Source organism: Eurosta solidaginis, chromosome 1 (genome assembly GCF_040869045.1).
Source record: "Eurosta solidaginis isolate ZX-2024a chromosome 1, ASM4086904v1, whole genome shotgun sequence".
Classification (NCBI taxonomy): Eukaryota; Metazoa; Arthropoda; class Insecta; order Diptera; family Tephritidae; genus Eurosta; species Eurosta solidaginis.
In genome coordinates this window covers 132,873,982-132,893,272 of record NC_090319.1, presented here as the reverse complement: position 1 = coordinate 132,893,272, position 19,291 = coordinate 132,873,982, and the positions used below count along the sequence as shown (strand labels likewise).

The following is a 19,291-nucleotide window of genomic DNA, read 5'->3' as shown; positions in this document are numbered from 1 at the left end:
TTTCTTGTTTTGTCCACTTTGAATCCATGAATAATATTGATTGTCTTACCCTTTAGATGTGATGGCGTTATCCCGATTATTCGATTAAAAATTATATTACTTACTTACTTACTTAATTTTAATTGGCGCTTAACCGTCTAAACGGTTATGACCATCCAACAAGGCGCGCCAGTCGCTCCTTCGCTCCGCCAACCGGCGCCAATTGGTCACACCAAGGGAGTTTAAATCGTTTTCCACCTAGTCCTTACAACGGAGTGGGGGCCGCCCTCTACCTCTGCTTCCATAGGCGGGTTCCGATAGAAACACTTTCTTGGCCGGAGCGTCATCATTCATTCGCATAACATGGCCTAGCCAGCGCAGCCGCTGCGTTTTAATTCGCTGGACTATGTTGATGTCTGCGTATAGCTCGTACAGCTCATCATTAAATCTTCTTCGGTACTCGCCATCGCCAACGCGTAGAGGTCCATAAATTTTTCGAAGAACTTTTCTCTTCTAACACTCCCAAAGCTGCTTCATCTGCTGTTGTCATGGTCCATGCCCAGCATCAAATTAAAGAAATCGCACGATAGGGGGTCACCCTGTCTGAAACCTCTTTTAGTTTCGAACGGCTCGGAGAGGTCCTTCCCAATTCTGACTGAGCTGATGGTGTTGCTCAACGTCATTTTGCACAGCCGTATAAGTTTTGCGGGGAAACCAAATTCAGACATAGCGGCATATAGGCAGCTCCTTTTCGTGCTGTCGAAGGCGGCTTTAAATTCGACGAAGAGGTGATGTGTGTCGATTCTCTTTTTACGGGTTTTAAAAATTATATACACAACGAAAATTTAGATAGCAAAGAGCTGTCATAATAAAAATTTTAAATTTGATTTTCGATGTGCGGTAGCCAACGAAGATCATAATAAGGGCCTCTTTCAGATGGTGTACTACTTGCAGGAATGCACAAAATCATTTTTGCAAATTTTGATAGGCTGCAATATTCTGATGAATGATGATCCCACTATTTCAATTCCTCAAAATTTTTTATAAGGATTGACATTACATGAGCAGTATCTTTGCAAATCATCTCCTACACGCTCTCCATTTGAACGGTTCTCTGTACTAATCACACTTAAGAAAAATAAACTGAAATCTACATCTTGATTTCTGGAACTCATTGAGGTATTATCGACTGCTAAATCAATTGTTGAGTTAACCATGGTTCTTTCCAAAATTCTACTAATGCCAAAATTTTTGATTTCAACATTATCTTCAAATAGACTATTAGTGGGAGGACACAAAAAACAAGCTACTTTGTGGTATATGCTAAGATTTGGAATCCACTTCCCCTCTATTTGATGTAAATCCTTATCTTTCGATTTTTGTATGACTAATACGTTTACATGATTAGGAGAACAAATCTGCATTACGCTGGAAAGACCTAGTTATTTGCATTACAGGGATGCACGAGAAAAAAATATCAGGTCGCATGCAACAAGCCCTTCCCATAATAGAGAGGTGGTGCGATACCAAAAGATTGTTTACCAATCCTAACAAAGCTGTCATAGTGCCTTTCACCCGGAGAAGGAAAGCATCCATCCCATAACCATCCCTGGGTGGTACAAAAATACAACTCTCAATGGGGGCAAAATACCTAGGGGTCACGCTGGATAGAACCCTCGCGTGGAATGCTCATTTGGATGCTATCCTAAACAAAGCAACAAGAACATTCTTCGCCTGTACTCGACTCTACGGCAAAACATGGGGGATATCTCCAAAAATAGTATACTGGATATTTAATAATGTTGTAAGGCCATTAGTTACCTATGCTTCCCTAGGTGGCAGAAGGCCACGCAAAGAACGGCAACGGAAAAAGTCAGAAAACTGCATCAACTAATTTGCATTGGCGTAACGGGTGCAATTAGAATGTCCCCGGCTGATGCACTTAGTGCTTTGGTGGGAATACCTCCCTTCCCTATTCTGATGGAGAAAGATGCAACACTAGGCATACTAAGACTTCCAAATATTTCGGAATTGAAGTCAGGAAACATTATAGGGCATATGAAAGTAATAAGAAAATTCATAGGAAATCCAACATTACAACTGCGTGACGTAATGTGTAGCTCAGAATCTCACGGAAGTTTGAATTGTCCATTGTGGACAGAACCCACTAGAAAACAACGAAGCTTGTATAATTTTATTTCATTATAATTTATTTATTTAATAATAATGAGAATGATGCACTGCTCGTGTTCCTCAAAAATTGGAATTCCCACAAAAGAATCATACCACACCAAAAAGGATTCGCTGCTTTTGAAAATGCACCACTGCCTTCGAGGTGTATCTCGAGTATGGTGGAAAAATAATGCAGTACTGTCGATTGGGAGTGTAGCATTGGCAGCGAATACTAGAATCTGATTCACATGCGAAACATTCGGTGCTGTTCTCTGATATGTATGCACATGCATATATGTAAATACCTTACCTCCTCAATCAGTCGATTTCCAAATATGCAAAAGTGAAATACCTGTGCCAACGCATAGCCCAAGTAGCCAATGACCGTAAATGCGTAAACATTAACTCCGGTGATCTTTGTGGCCTGATACGCCAATAGTGTCAACATAATAGTGGATGTCAACATATGCAACAATAAAGCCCCGCCATATGTATCACCGATGGCTGCAACTAATCTGGAAAATGAATTATAATTTTGTGCAATCAACTAATTATATAGAACAAGTAAGGAAGGTTAAGTTCGGGTGTAACCGAACATTACATACTCAGTTGACAGCTATGATGACAACATAAGGGAAAATAACCATGTAGAAAAATGAACCGAGGGAAACCCTGGAATATGTTTGTATGACATGCGTATCAAATGAAAGGCATTAAAAAGTATTTTATGAGGGAGTGGGCCATAGTTCTATAGGTGGACGCCATTTAGGGATATAGCCATAAAGGTGGATCAGGGTTGACTCTAGAATGCGTTTGTACGATATGGGTATCAAATGAAAGGTATTAATGAGTATTTTAAAAGGGCGTGGACCTAAGTTCTATAGATGGACGCCTTTTCGAGATATCGCCGTAAAGATGGACCAGGGGTGACTCTAGAATGCGTTTGTACGATATGGGTATCAAATGAAAGGTGTTAATGAGCATTTTAAAAGGGAGTAATCCTTAGTTCCATAGGTGGACGCCGTTTCGAGATATCGCCATAAAAGTGGACCAGGGGTGATCCTAGAATTTGTTTGCACAATATGGGCATCAAACGAAAGGTGTTAATGAGTATTTTAAAAGGGAGTGGGCCTTAGTTCTATAGGTGGACGCATTTTCGAGGTATCGCAATAAAGGTGGACCAGGGGTGACTTTAGACTTTGTTTGTACGATATGGGTATCAAATGAAAGGTGTTAATGAGTATTTTTAAAAGGGAGTGGGCCTTCGTTTTATAGGTGTTCGCCTTTTCGAGATATCGCCATAAAGGTGGACCAGGGTGACTTTAGAATTTGTTTGTATGATATAGGTGTCAAATGAAAGGTGTTAATGATTATTTTAAAAGGGCGTGGGGCTTAGTTCTATAGGTGGACCCCTTTTCGAGATATCGCCATAAAGGTGGACCAGGGGTGACTCTAGAATTCGTTTGTGCAATATGGGTATCAAACGAAAGGAGTTAATGAGTATTTTAAGAGGGAGTGGGCCTTAGTTCTATAGGTGGACGCCTTTTCGAGATATCGCCATAAAGATGGACCAGGTGTGACTCTAGAATGAGTTTGTACGATATGGGTATCAAATGAAAGGTGTTAATGAGTATTTTAAGAGGGAGTGGGCCTTTCTGGACCAGGGGTGAATCTAGACTTTGTTTGTACGATATGGGTATCAAATGAAAGGTGTTAATGAGTATTTTAAAAGGGAGTGGGCCTTCGTTCTATAGGTGTTCGTCTTTTCGAAATATCGCCATAAAGGTGGACCAAGGGTGACTCTAGAATGAGTTTTTACGATATGGGTATCAAATTAAAGGTATTAATGAGAGTTTTAAAAGGGAGTGGTGGTAGTTGTATATGTGAAGGCGTTTTCCAGATATCGCCCAAAATGTGGACCAGGGTGACCCAGAACATCATCTGTTGGTTACCGCTAATTTATTTATATATGTAATACCTGCCAAGATTTTAAGGGTTTTTTATTTCGCCCTGCAGAACTTTTTCATTTTCTTCTACATAATATGGTAGGTGTCACAACCATTTCATACAGTTTTTTCTAAAGTTATATTTCGCGTCAATAAAACAATCCAATTACCTTACCATGTTTCATCCCTTTTTTCGTATTTGGTAAAGAATTATGGCATTTTTTTCATTTTTCGTAATTTTCGATATCGAAAAAGTGGGCGTGGTCATAGTCGGATTTCGTTCATTTTTCATACCAAGATAAAGTGAGTTCAGATAAGTACGTGAACTGAGTTTAGTAAAGATATATCGATTTTTGCTCAAGTTATCGGGTTAACGGCCATGCGGAAGGACAGACGGACGACTGTGTATAAAAACTGGGCGTGGCATCAACCGATTTCGCCCATTTTCACAGAAAACAGTTAAAGCCATAAAGTCTATGCCCCTACCAAATTTCAAAAGGATTGGTTAATTTTTGTTAGACTTATGGCGTTAAAAGTATCCTAGACAAATTGAATGAAAAAGGGCGGAGCCACGCCCATTTTTAAATTTTCTTTTATTTTTGTATTTTGTTGCACCATATCATTACTGGAGTTGAATCTTGACATAATTTACTTATATACTGTAAAGATATTAAATTTTTTGTTAAAATTTTACTTTAAAAAAAAAAAAATTTTAAAAGTGGGCGTGGTCCTTCTCCGATTTTGCTAATTTTTATTAAGCGTACATATAGTAATAAGAGTAACGTTCCTGCCAAATTTCATCATGATATCTTCAACGACTGCCAAATTACAGCTTGCAAAAATTTTAAATTACCTTCTTTTAAAAGTGGGCGGTGCCACGCCCATTGTCCAAAATTTTACTAATTTTCTATTTTGAGTCATAAGTTCAACTCATATACCAAGTTTCGTCGCTTTATCGGTCTTTTGTAATGAATTACCGCACTTTTTCGGTTTTTCGAAATTTTCGATATCGAAAAAGTTGGCGTGGTTATAGTCCGATATCGTTCATTTTAAATAGCGATCTGAGATGAGTGCTCAGGAACCTACATACCAAATTTCATCAAGATACCTCAAAATTTACTCAAGTTATCGTGTTAACGGACGGACGGACGGACGGACGGACGGACATGGCTCAATCAAATTTTTTTTCGATCCTGATTATTTTGATATATGGAAGTCTATATCTATCTCGATTCCTTTATATATGTACAACCAACCGTTATCCAATCAAACTTAATATACTCTGTGAGCTCTGCTCAACTGAGTATAAAAACGTAGAAGTGAAATAAATAATGAAAATAACATAAATTTTTTTTACGAATTTCCTTTTTATCAGAACAAACGAAAAAATACCTCTTTAGCAAAGACAGAATCTTGTTGAAATTTGATATCCAAATTTTAACATAACTATAAGTATACTTTAAAATCTGCATTATCAAGGTGGCCTGTAAAGTTTTATTATTCAATGAGTAGCAACTTAAAAATCGATCGTAAGGTACCACAATTCTAAATTTTTACAACCTAATTTTTTTCATATCGCTAATGTCAAACGAGTAAGACGTCTTTTTGTGGTGCTCCTAAATAATTGTGTTTTCCTCGGAAAGTATCGTTAAAAAATTTCCAAATACTGTGTAATTTGAAGTGGTAATCTGCTGTGAGTTGTTCCTGATATTTTTCCTGCTAGCTGATTTATTTACCTTACTTGCATAAGCGCCAGCTTTTATTTACATTATGTCGGAACGAAAAAATTCTCTACGAAAACCAACAACAACACCCTCAGAAACTCCCCTCACAGCATCACCAGCTATGTCTGAGCGATTAGAGAAGATAGTGGAAAGGTAATTGAGAGAAAATTAGAAGAGCTCAGAATCTCCATAATTGAAGAGCTGACGGCGGTAATGCAGAAATCTGAGGAAAGAGTTATGCAGAAGTTTGGTGAGTTGACTGCTGAAACGGCAAATTTAAAACTTTCACTGGCAGCATTTGAAAAAAGAGTATCTCAGGTTGAGAGCACGTGCTCTGATATTATTTCTCTTCGTGGTGAGCTGCACGCCGCTCAGACTCAAATCAGTGCATTAGAAAGCAGCGCAGCTGCAACGGACATTGTAGAGAACGGCATCCCACATGAAGCAAATGAGTGCCTGTCTAAAATTTTTGAAAAGGTCTGTAATGGAGCGCAGCACAAACCACCACCTCTGCGAGATGCATTCCGGCTGCGAAGTGCAGCAAGCAACGACGGTAAAAATGCCCCCATAATTTTCAAGCTCTTCTCTCCTCATGAGCGCAATCCACTATTAAAGTCCATCGCTGTTTTTTGCAAAGCGAAGAAGAGGTCGCTGGCTTTGTTTGATGTTGATTTGCCTGGATATGGCTCTATTTATGTTCACGAGAGCTTAACTAAGACTGGTCGCGATCTGATGTCATACGTCTCTGATCAGAGACGTAAAAGAAAATTGGACTCTGCGTTCTCCAAACGTGGCAAAATTTATGTGCGCATTAAAGCTAATGAGGAGCCAAAGCTAGTGAGCAGCAGATCCGAGGTGAATGATCTTATTAGCACTCACACCCAATAGCAAAAATTAATATACATATGTATGACTTCTTTAGGCAGTATTATTCTTTATTTGTATTATGTTATGATTGTTTTTATTTTATAATCTCACCTTTTCTATTCAAATGTTCCTTGCTTATTATTCTGCTTCTATTTTCCTCTCTCGCTGTATGTAAACCGGTTTTCTGTTTATTATCGTCGTCAGTTATTATCATCCTATTTTACCTTTTTTCTTAATTTAATTGGACGCAGTAACACCTATCTGTTGACAAAGCTTTTATTGTGCTGTATGTATTTTGTAGTTGTCTCACAATTTGATGGTCTTAAGTCCCAGTAGGAAATATATCTCCGGCATTGAAGGCAACCACAAGATTATGCTTAATATTTTATGCAAAGAGTCAAAAGGCTTTAAGGTGGTACATTTTAACGCGTGTAGCCTTAGTGGTGGCAAACTTGATTATGTAAGGAGCATTTTTGAAGAGTTGGATATTGGTGTCATATGTGTTTCAGAAACGTGGTTTACATCTGATATTCCTGACTTTTATTATAATATACCTAATTTTAAACTCGTACGACATGACCGAACTAGTAAGAAAGGGGGAGGCGTAGCAATTTATTGCAAATCTAGCCTTAATATGAAAATTCTATCAACATCGGATAGCCTAGAAACCGAATTTATTGTTGCTGAAATTTCAGATGGCATTGCAAAGGTACTAGTTGCTTGTGTATATAACCCTCATAAGTGTTTAATATTAGATTATTTTTTTACTGCGCTGTCTGCGTTTTTACTTGAATATGAACGATATGTTATATGTGGAGACTTTAACGTAAATCTTCTCGTGAAAGACCCGTATTCCACGAAGCTATTGGACCATGTCTCTACTGCAGGCCTTGAAGTAGTTAACATGACTATACCAACAAGGTACTCCAATAATTGAAATTCCTCGCTGTTGGACCTTGTAATCACCTCTAATCTTGACGATGTCCTTAAATTTGACCAAATGTGTTTTGTCTCTGACCATGATCTTCTTTTTTGTGAATTTGATGTTGCGTTTAACTATTCTCCTGAAAATGTTAACTTTTTGTATCGTGATTTGAAAAATGTTAACGTTGGTGTACTTTTCAATGACCTGTCTAATATTAACTGGGGTGATTGCTGGTTTCTACCGTCACTAGATGAAAAACTTGATTTTTTAAATAAGACTTTAAACAATGTTTTTTGTAGTCATGTTCCTCTTCGTAGTGCTCATGTTAAGAATATGTCTTGTCCCTGGTACAATCATAGTGTTAAATTAGCTATTAAAGTGCGTAATAGGCTTCACTCAAAGTGGAGGAGAATCAAAACTGATGTTGCTTGGGCACAGTACAAGGCCGCCCGAAACAGAGCTACTGCCATAACCAGAGAGGCCAAGCGTAAATTCTGCAATTTTAAGTTGAACCCTTCGCTTTCATCTAAAGATTTATGGCGCAATCTTAGAAACTTGAATGTACATGGAAGACTGAAGTCAGAATGTAGTATTGATCCCAATGTACTAAATGAATATTTTAATAGCGCAAGTAAAAACAGTGAAAGTCTTCCGGCGCAAGACTTCACAGTGCAGCATGAGCTGAGTGAGGAGTTCAATTTCGTTTGGTGTCACTGAGACAGAAGTTGTTACTTCAGTCATGGCCATTAAGTCCAATGCAGTTGGAGAGGACGGAATTTCCTTAAAATTCGTTAAGCTGGTATTGCCTTTCATCCTGGGAACGCTAACACATGTAATTAATCATATTTTCACTGTCTCATCTTTTCCTTCTGCATGGATAATGGCTATCATAATCCCTGTTGCGAAGAAGAATACTCCCACTAACCTTTCTGATTACAGGCCGATAAGTATTTTTCCGACCTTTTCTAAAGTGTGTGAGTCTTTAATGGCCTCTCAAATATTGTCGTTTATACAAGACATAATCTTTTGTCTCCTTTACAGTCAGGGTTTAGACCTAAGCATAGCTGTGCTACAGCTATGATGAAAATAATGGACGACATTCGTATAAAATTTGATGATGGAGATTTGACTCTTCTTTGCCTTTTGGATTTTTCTAAGGCATTTGACTTGGTAAGCCATGATCTACTTTGTAAAAAGCTGAAATACTATGTATTTTCAAATAGTGCTGTTAAACTTATGGCCAGCTATCTTACAGGAAGATCTCAAAAGGTAAAGGGTAGAGCTGGGTCTTCGTTGTCAAGTGGTGTTGGATCCGGAGTTCCACAGGGGTCTATATTTGGTCCGCTCTTGTTTAGTCTTTTTGTTAATGATGTGTTCTCTGTGTGCCAGTATGTCAGTGTACATGCCTATGCTGATGACATTCAGTTGTATTTGTCCAGTCGAATTGGTCTTGTCGAGGATTTGTGCTTTAAAATAAACTGTGATCTGCTAGCCATTTCCGAATGGGCCCGGAAAAAATTGTCTCCGTCTAAACGCGTCCAAGCCGTATGTGTTACCCATCAGTAATAGTACTGTCCATGTTGAAGATATTCCCAAGCTTTTTGTTGGTAATAATTGTCTCATGTTTACTGACAAGATAAAAAATTTGGGTTTTATTATGAATTCTTCGCTGAGCTGTTCGAACCATTAGACACAAGAAAAAAATTAGCTGTGCAATTAATTCTACCTCATATTACATATTCCGATCTTGTATATAGTAAGCTGGACTCTGTCTTTTCTCATAAAATTCTAGTTCTGTTCAATAATGTTACCCCCTACGTCTACGGCTTAAAGCGATATGACCACATCTCCTTGTGGAAGAATAAACTTCTGGGATGCAGTATCTTAGATTATCTTGCAGCTAGGAACTATATATTCCTGTATAAGCTTATTGAATTCAAAACTCCTAGCTATCTTTACGAGAAGCTAAAATTCACAAGATCTAATAGGCATCATAATTTAATTCTCCCTAAATACTCCTACTTATCTTCTTCGCGGTTGTTCTTTGTTCATGCTGTGAGACTATGGAACTCCATTCCTGAATCTATTAAGGCAATCATAAATCGAGGTAACTATAGGATCGTTATACAGAATTACTTTGGAACTAATGGGTAAATGTAACTGCGGTTTAGCTCCATTCTATTTATATTTCTATCTCAATGTGCTATTCTAAGTCCTTACTTCTTTGACGTAAAATCTTATTTTCTCCAACAAATACCGTATTTAATTCTCATACATTCTAATATAAACATACGCAATTAGTTATATATAAATATTTTTAAGTTATTATTTTTTATAATTCCTGTATTTACCTATAAGTTGATGTACTATAAAAGACTATGTCTTAACGATACAGCCATTCTATACACTACACTATATAAACAAATAAATAAATAATCCTAAATATTACAACTAATAAAGGCCGAAGTGTCGTTCACAGTTCCCGGTCTGAGTTCGGAGAACGCGAAAGCAGAATTTCTAAGCTCGGACAAATTTTTTTTATATGGGGCCGGGAGTTATCTTTTTAATTACCTATATTACTTAAACGATATTGATTTTGAACAGTGATTTTAAGTCAAGGGGCTTTTTAGGGGTAGACAGTTTTTTGAAAAGTTTGCAGAGATTTACACCCTCCCCTTTGATTTCTGGGTTAAATAGATAGAGTTCTAAGCAATTTCTGAAGAGAGACCAGTAGCGCAGTGACTCCCCCACTCACCCTCTTTGGAACAGTATTTTTAAATTGCTATAACCCTTCGAGTATTTGTTGCAGACCTATAATATTTGGTATCTGGGATATATATATAGAGTTCTAAGGAATTTTGAAAAGTTAGCAGTGACGCCGTCTTCTGGCAAAATTTCTAAGCTCGGACAAATTTTTTTTAAGTGGTGGTGGCTCCTACAACAACTGGGAACTTTACTTTTATAATTAATTTTACAGCCCTATTCTGTGCACTTGACAAATTCACCATCTTGCTTATTTGTCAAGTTTGATAATTTATCAAGTAATTGCTATTCTATGTAAAAAATAAAAAGCTTTTTCGCTGACAAAGTGTCAATAAGTCAAACGCTCTTGATAATTTAATTTATACGGATAAACGTAAATTAGAACTCTGTTATTGTGCGATGGAGAGAAAATGGAAGATTTATTACTTTTGCTATTATTGTGGGAAGATCCTCCTGGGGTTTTTGGGGGTAATTTCAGGATGGGATCTTTTTGGGGACTCTCTCGGGGTACTTTGGTTGTCATCCGGGATGATTTTGGGGACTCCAACGGGGTCCTCCCGGGGTCATTTAGGGATCGTTCCAGGATGTTTATGGGGACTCCCTCGGGGTTTTTCCGGGGTGGTTTTTGGCGACCCCCTCGGGGTCCTCCCGGGGTCGTTCCGGGATATTTTTGGAGACTCTGTCGGAGTCGTTTGGGGGTCATTTTGGCATGGCTTTGGGGACTCCCTCGGGGTAATTCCTGGATCGTTTTGGGGACTCCTCGGGGTCATTTGGGGGTCATTCCTGGATCTTCTTGTGGACACACTCGGGGTCATTTGGGAGACATGCCGGGATGGTTTTGGGGACTCCATCGGGTCCTCCCGGGGTTTTCAGGGGTCGTTCCGGGATCTTTTTGGGGAATCTCTCGAGCTCATTCCGGAATTGTTTTGGGGACTCCCTCGAGGTCATTTGGGAGTCATGTCCCCCAAATTACCAAGTTCTTCTCATTGTTCCAGTCCCATTCCGAGTCCCGGCCCCACTCCGAGTCTCAGGCCCAGTCCTAGTCCTAATCCCATTCCCAGCCCCTCTCTGGTCTACTTCCCGGAAAAAAGGATCGTATATACTAATATAGGCAAATTTATATACCAATTTTCGGGCAAATCGAATAGGACGTATGTAAATAGGTATGTGGGTATTATTAATTCATGTCGTTATTTCGGCTTCGCATGCACATTTATCTGTTTTGCCAGGTTGATGCGACTAAACCGAATATCACAATGAAAATTACTTTAAAGCTCTCAACAACAGCTTTCATTTGATATTCATATGACACACACATTCTAGAGGTATCCGGGTCCACGTTTTCGCCTATATCTCGAGACCCTAGTCACAAATAGGTATAAATTACTCTGTACTAAAGCACACATCAACAGCTTCAATTTGATATCCATAATGTAAAAACACATCCTAGTGCTACCCTGGTCACCAATAGGTATGAAAATTACCCTGTACTAAAGCAACAGCTTCAATTTGATACCCGTGATGTAAAAACACATGCTAGTATTACCCTGATCTACGTTTTTGCTTATATCTCGAGACCCTAGTCACAAAGAGGTATGGAAATTACCCTGTACTAAAGCACTCATCAACAGCTTTCATTTGTTATCCATGGATTAGGTTAGGTTGAACTGGCCGGTCCAAGAGGACCTCACATAGACTGATTGAGTCCGTAGTGTTACCAGAAGTTTGTTTTAACGACCAAACTGAAAAACCCTATCAAAAACCAGGACCTATGTTATAAAATAACTCCGTCCTCTTTGCAAATACTTGAAGCTTCCTAGGACCTAAGCCATTTGCTGCTTCTAGATCTTACAGCTGTATCACTCTTAATAGCTGGAGTCTTAGCCTGGCAAGTGCAGGGTACTAGTACCGAACGTGTTCGATCGTTTCCTCCTCAAACCCGCACTTCCTACATCTGCTATCACTGACCAAGCTTAATTTAAGGGCATGTGATGCCAGAAGGCAGTGTCCAGTCAGAATACCCGTCATGAGTATACAGTCCTCTCTTTTTAATGATAGAAGCTACTGTGCAAGCTTCAAGGGATGCACCCTTTTTAGCTAGTTCGTCCGCTTTTTCATTCCCATCTATTCCCATATGCCCTGGGACCCAATATAGATGTATGCTTCTCCCTGTCCCGATTCTCTCCAGAGACTGCTTACACTCTAACATGCATTTAGATGCTGTGCTATGCGAGATGATTGCCTTAATTGCTACTTGGCTGTCAATATAAAAGTTAACACGGTTGCAGCTTAAGCTATTCTCTTCCATGGTTTCTACTGCTTTGGTTACGGCTATTATTTAAGCTTGGAAAACGCTTCAGTAATCCGGCAGCCTGTAGGATCTGCTTATTTCCGGATCAGCGCAGTATACCGCAGACCCTACTCCTTCCACTACTTTGGAACCATCGGTGTACATATGTATCGCTTCGTCCGCCATTTGCGCACCCTTGCCCCAACCGTCCACCTCTATTGTGGCCTTAAGATCTCCCTCGAAACGCAGATAGGGAAAAGAGGTAGTATGTTTGTCTTGTGATTGATGACGCTGTACTACAATGGCCATATGGTCGGCGCTCAAGCTGCCCGAAGCACCGAGCCTGGTTGCGGTCGTTATTGCTTTGTTCTTTGCTACAAGGTCTACAGGTGGAATGTGCAGAATGGCATACAGTGCAGCCGTCGGGGTTGTTTTCAGGACTCCCGTAATGCTAAGCATCGATAGTCTGCATACCCCCTCTAATTTTTTGAGGTATGTTGTTTTTTGTGTGGCTTTCCACCAAACAAGAACTCCATAGTATAGAATAGGGCTTACAATCGCTGTAAAAACCCAATGAGAAAGAGAGGGCGATAGGCCCCACGTACACCCAAGCATTCTTTTACATGCATAGAGTGCCGTTGAGGCCTTCTTGACCCTCTCCTCCGCGTTGATCTTTGTAGTGTAAACAGCCAACAATTTAAGGCCAAATATTTAAATCAGCTACCCTGTAACAAAAATAGTCTAAATGTTCATCAACACATAAAAAAGCATTTTCTATTCTTGCCGACATAGCCATTCACACGATTTGATACAGGTGTGTGTACAACACACAACCAAACAAATTTGCATTCAAGCAAATTTGCGAACGTTGCATTTCCCACAGAAGTCACAACTCAACACAGGTGTGTAGGTACATATTTTGTATCAAGTTGTATGTAGGTATGTAAGTATGTATGCTTAAGGTAAATATGTATGTTGGTATGTATGCTTAAATGTAAATATGTATGTAGGAATGTGTTAAAATAATTTAGTGTAAATAAGCTGACAACATTTGAATAAAGGGGCAATTAAGCATTGAGCTTTGATCACTCACAATGCAGTCAATTTTATTTCAAACCTTTTACATGGCGATCCTGCCGATGATTCTTCTGGCTGATTTTTCAGCCTTATTTCATAGCTGGCAAGGACTTTACTGGCTGATTACAGCCTAAGCTTTATAAAAGGAACAAAGAGTGAAGCTATAAAACGAGTTTTTTACTCTAAATTTTTTCCTGGAAGAAGAAAAGCAAAAAGGAGCTGATCAAACGAAATCTACTGAAAGCTAATTTGAATAAATTTGGAGCACTCAAAAATGACGCCATTTAGCAATTTTTATGACAATTTACGGGCTTTATAATCGAACTGATGCAGGAGCGGTGGATATGACCAATTTGGAGCTCTCAAAAATGACGCCATTTAGCAATTTTTATGATAATTTACGGGCCTTATAATCGAAATGATGCAGGAGCAGTGGATATGACCAGTAAAAATATTGATATTACGTTGGAAGGAACAAAAGACCCACATTCGGAATAAACAACAAGACTGGCACATAATAAGTATAAATATAATAAATATAATTACCTTAATTTTGAAGTAGTTTTAACATTTTAGACATAATTTCTAAGCAGGAAAAATATTCAGGCAACCTAGCGGCTGCCTATTGACAAGCAAAAATTAAAATTTCTGCTGTAAAAACCTTTTTTTTGCTAAATTTTGAGATATGTTCCAAGAAGAGGACATACAAAGTCAAAGCCAATTTGATAAAATTTTTGAAAGATTAGTTAAACTAAATCTGAAGTTCCAAGAGGGTGAAAACAAAACACCTGAAATACCCAAGCAAGGCTCTAAGCCAATAACAATCAAAAAATATAGACAGAGAAATAAGATTAAAAAAATTGAGGAACCTAAAGTTCCAAAACCGATAAAATTGAAAAGAAAGAGAGGAGGAAAGCAATTTGCCATTCAAAAAACAATAGCCAAGATTTACGAAAAAATTAATTTAAGCACAAATAAGGCAGAAAAAAATAAACTAAAACAAGAAATCAAGGAATTAAGGAAAATAATTATCAAAATAAAAACCAAAACCAGCAATGTAAATATTAGGGTGTTGAAAAATAAAAATAAAATACAATTTTGTTAAACTATTGATTTTAAAATTATGGAAAGATCAAGAAAAATTAAAAGTTATGTAAAAGGCCCACTTGAGGACCTTAAAAATTAAATTAAAATTGTAGATGAGGAAAAAACTCTAGTATGGTTGAAAAAATGGTGGAAACTTATTGATATGCCTGGGGAACCAACAATATGGAATGTAAGAAACCCACCAGCAACAACACCCGAAGAATTATATAGGTACGAAGTCAAATTTATGGGAAGAACAGATTAATATATTGAAAAAAAAAGAAAAATTTTTTTAATAAAAGAAAAAAAATACAAAAAAAAAACTTTTTTGTCTTCATATTTTTTTACGATGGGAAGCCACGAATCAAGAATAGAAAAACCAACGGCAAATGTTGTTAACTCAGTCCAAGTAGTAGATCATACTGAGGCACTAGATACTATCAAAATCATGCTTCTAAGCAGGGATGCAGCCTAACGTTAAGCTAATCGTTTATCAAAAAATTTTCACCGTTTCCGTTGAAACACTTCGAAATATTATCGATAAAGAAATTATCAAGATAAATTGTATCTCGTTTTTAACCGAAACGAAAACCCTTCCTTAACGTTAAAAACGTTAACAAAAACGTGATACTTTATGTTTGAATTGTGCTGGCAATGCTATAGCCATGGTGAAGCCGTAAGGTAGTAACAGCGACCGGACATACACACAAACTCCATGTAATTTGTTTGTGTAATTCGTTGGTGGTAATGTCAAAAATACTCTGAGAAATGTTCGTACTGTCAAAATTCATGAGAAAAGTTGCAATCAGCTTGGCTAATGCTTTCACCTTTAATGACTCCGCCATCAATCAGCTTTGCCAGCATAGTTTGAAATTAATAATCAACATAAACGATTTGATTTCGTTTTGATATGGCAGAAAACGAAACAAAATCATTTCGTTAATTCGACGTTCTTAACGTTAATAAACGAAACGAAATGCCTTTGTTTCGTTTATTAACGTTAATTATCGTAACGAAATGATATCGGTTCGTTGGTTAAGCATGCCTGCTTCTAATAATCTGCGTAGTCAGTGGCATCAGTTTGTTCTGAAACTCTACTCAAACCATAATAAATTCCTGCCGCGCAGACGACAAGAGAAAGATCTTACAAAATGTATTAATAGAAATACAAAAGTAAAGGCAGAAACAGTAGTAAAGCATCTTAAAATAATAGTTGAAGTACTTAACAAAATAGGAAAAACACTTCAACAGTTGAATGGTAAACCCGCTGGCAATCGAAAGGACCAAGCATATCAAATTTTTTCTAGCGTCAGAGACAAATTGGTGTCCTCACTGGCAAGATATGATATAGAATTCAAAGTACCAACGAGTTTCAAGAAGGAAATAGAAATAGACTTTGGCACATTCCTTCTGGAGTCAGCCTCCGATTTAGAAGAGGAACCAGAAATAGAACAAAAATTAGAAGAAGAAAAACAGGAAATTTTAACAGAGACATCAAAATCACAAACTGAAATTAACAAAATGTCCCAAACAATAGTCGAATTTTTAAAGACTGCTTCATCAGATTTGCCAGAATTCGATGGTAAAGCTGAAAACTTGAATAGCTTTCTGGATGCTTTAGATATCTTAGAACAAATTAAGGATACCCATGAAGCTATAGTGGTTTCAATGATAAAAACCAAGCTGAAAGGAACAGCCAGAAACCTAATAAACACTGAAAGCACAATCGAAGCAATAAGACAAAAATCAAAAACAGCAATTAAAGGTGAATCAGTTGAAGTTTTGACAGCAAAACACCCGAATATCCAAACTGTAAATCAGTACACTGCTGAAATTGAAAAGCTCACAAAATCGTTGGATATGTATGCTCCATCCGACGGACTAACACCAGAGTTAGCAACCATGTATGCTACACAATCAGCTGTGAAAGCTATGTGTAAAAACTGCTCTAACAATAAAGTAAAAACAATTATGCAAGCTGGAAAGTTCACAACAATGAACGAAGCCATATCAAAGTTGACTAACAGTTGCACAGAAGTAACTGGAAATACAAATTCACTACTACATATTCGCCAACAAAATTCCAATTTCCGAGGAAACTTCCGCAGGAGTTGCCAAAACAATAATTATAGAGGAAATTATAGACTTTCTTTCAATACGTATAATAATAATAGTAATAATAATAATAATAATAACAGACAAAATAACCAAAGACCTGGTCGAAATTTCGGATCGCGAGGAAATACCCGCATTAACACCAGAAATGTCCGAAATGTTACACAACAGGAAAACCAACAAACTCCACCTCAATAAATAACAAATTATATATTTTCAATTTACATCTTAATAGCTACATATCTTCGACAACAACTCTGAATGATTCCATATCAACCCTCCTAATCGATACGGGAGCGAATATTTCAGTAATAAAAAAGGGGCAGCTTGACAGTAATGTCAGGATAAATAATTCTCAAAAAATAGATCTAAGAGGAATTGGTCAAGGAATAACAAGCACTATTGGCACGGTTAAAGCAGATTTAAAAGATGATTACCTATTAATTAGACACAAATTTCACGTAGTAGAAGACACTTTCCCAATCCCATGTGATGGAATATTAGGATTAGATTTCAATAAAAAATATGATTGCATTTTGGATTATCAAACAGAAGGTGACACTCTAATACTGAGACCATAAGACTACCCAGAAAACATAATAATTCAGATGACTAACAAACCAACAATCAATAGTATTTCAATTCTCGCACGATCAGAAGTAGTTCGACAAATTCACGTAGAAAATAAAAATTCAGATTTATTAATCCCACATAAAGAATTGTCTGAAGGTATTTTTATTGCAAACACACTAGCAAATTCACAACAAACATTTGAAAGAATTATAAATACAACAAACAAAAATGCAACACTGCAATATTTTAAAATACCTACAGAAAACTTGAATGATTATACAATAATTGAAAATAAAAAACTCGAAAATGAGGCCACCAATAAGGAAAAATTAGAAAGATTAAATAAAAAATTTCCAAAATTTGCAAATAAATCACTTAATGCATTATGTGCAGAATTCATTAACATTTTTTCATTGGAAACAGAACCAATTACTACTAATAATTTTTACAAACAAAAACTTCATATGAAAGACAACAACCCAGTCTACGTAAAAAATTATAGAATACCAGAAGCTCATAAGAGTGAAATTAATAAACAAGTAAATAAATTAGTTAAAGATGACATAATAGAACCTTCACTTTCAGAATACAATAGTCAAATTTTATTGGTACCGAAAAAATCACTACCGAATAACCAAGGAAAAAGATGGAGAATGGTTATAGATTACAGACAGGTAAATAAAAAATTAACCGCAGATAAATTCCCTTTACCAAGAATTGATGACATACTAGATCAATTAGGAAGAGCTAAATATTTTTCATGCTTAGATTTAATATCTGGATCTCACCAGATTGAACTCAGCGAAGAGTGAAGAGATATCACATCCTATACAGCGGATAATGGTACTTATCGTTTTAAAAAACTACCGAATGGCCTTAAAGTAGCACCGAACTCATTCCAAAGAATGATGACATTGGCATTTGAAGGCTTAAAACCTTCACAAGCATTCCTATACATGGACGATTTAGTCGTATTAGGATGCTCCGAAAATCATATGATTAAAAATTTACGAGATGTTTTCGCAACTTGTAGAAAATATAATTTAAAATTACATCCGGATAAATGCTTATTTTTCAACCAAGAAGTAACTTACCTTGGTCATAAATGCACAAGCAAAGGAATTTTGCCAGACCCCAATAAATTCGAAATTGTTAAAAATTTTCCAACACATAAAAATGCGGATGAGGCGAAAAGATTCGTCGCATTTTGCAATTATTACAGAAGATTTATCCCAAATTTTGCAGAATATTCTAGCATAATAACAAGACTTTGCAAGAACAATGTAGTTTTCGACTGGACAGAGGATTGCAAAAAATCCTTTGACTATTTGCGTTAATAAGCCCTAATATGCTACAATATCCCGATTTCAATAAACAATTTTGTATAACAACTGACGCAAGTGGATATGCTTGCGGAGCAGTATTAAGCCAAGAGTATGAATGAAAACAATTACCAATTGCCTATGCATCAAGATCATTTACTAAAGGAGAAATTAATAAAGCAACAATTGAGAAAGAATTAGCAGCCATTCATTGGGCCATAACATATTTTAGACCATACGTTTACGGTAGAAAATTTTTGGTCTAAACAGGCCACAGACCCCTAACATTCCTATTTTCGATGAAAAATCCGTCATCAAAATTAACTCGATTCAGATTAGATCTGGGAGAATATGATTTCGAGGTGGAGTATATCGCAGGCAAAGAAAATTATGTAGCCGACGCATTATCACGCATAGATATTAAAGACCTAAAACAAATATCGGTAGAAGCG

At 37.1% G+C, this 19,291-nt stretch overlaps 1 protein-coding gene across 9 annotated transcripts in view; it reads right to left on the bottom strand.

Moving 5' to 3' along the window:
• Positions 1–19,291, bottom strand: part of Orco (odorant receptor co-receptor) — a 1,419,553-nt gene that overhangs the window by 578,187 nt on the left and 822,075 nt on the right. For 8 of the 9 annotated variants that reach the window (XM_067759839.1, XM_067759840.1, XM_067759838.1 and 5 more), the window contains one exon: positions 2,462–2,666. The exons of the other annotated variant lie outside the window; for it this stretch is intronic. In XM_067759839.1, coding sequence (XP_067615940.1) covers positions 2,462–2,666 — 205 coding nt within the window. The remainder of the gene's footprint in view (positions 1–2,461; positions 2,667–19,291) is intronic. 9 annotated transcript variants of the gene reach the window in all.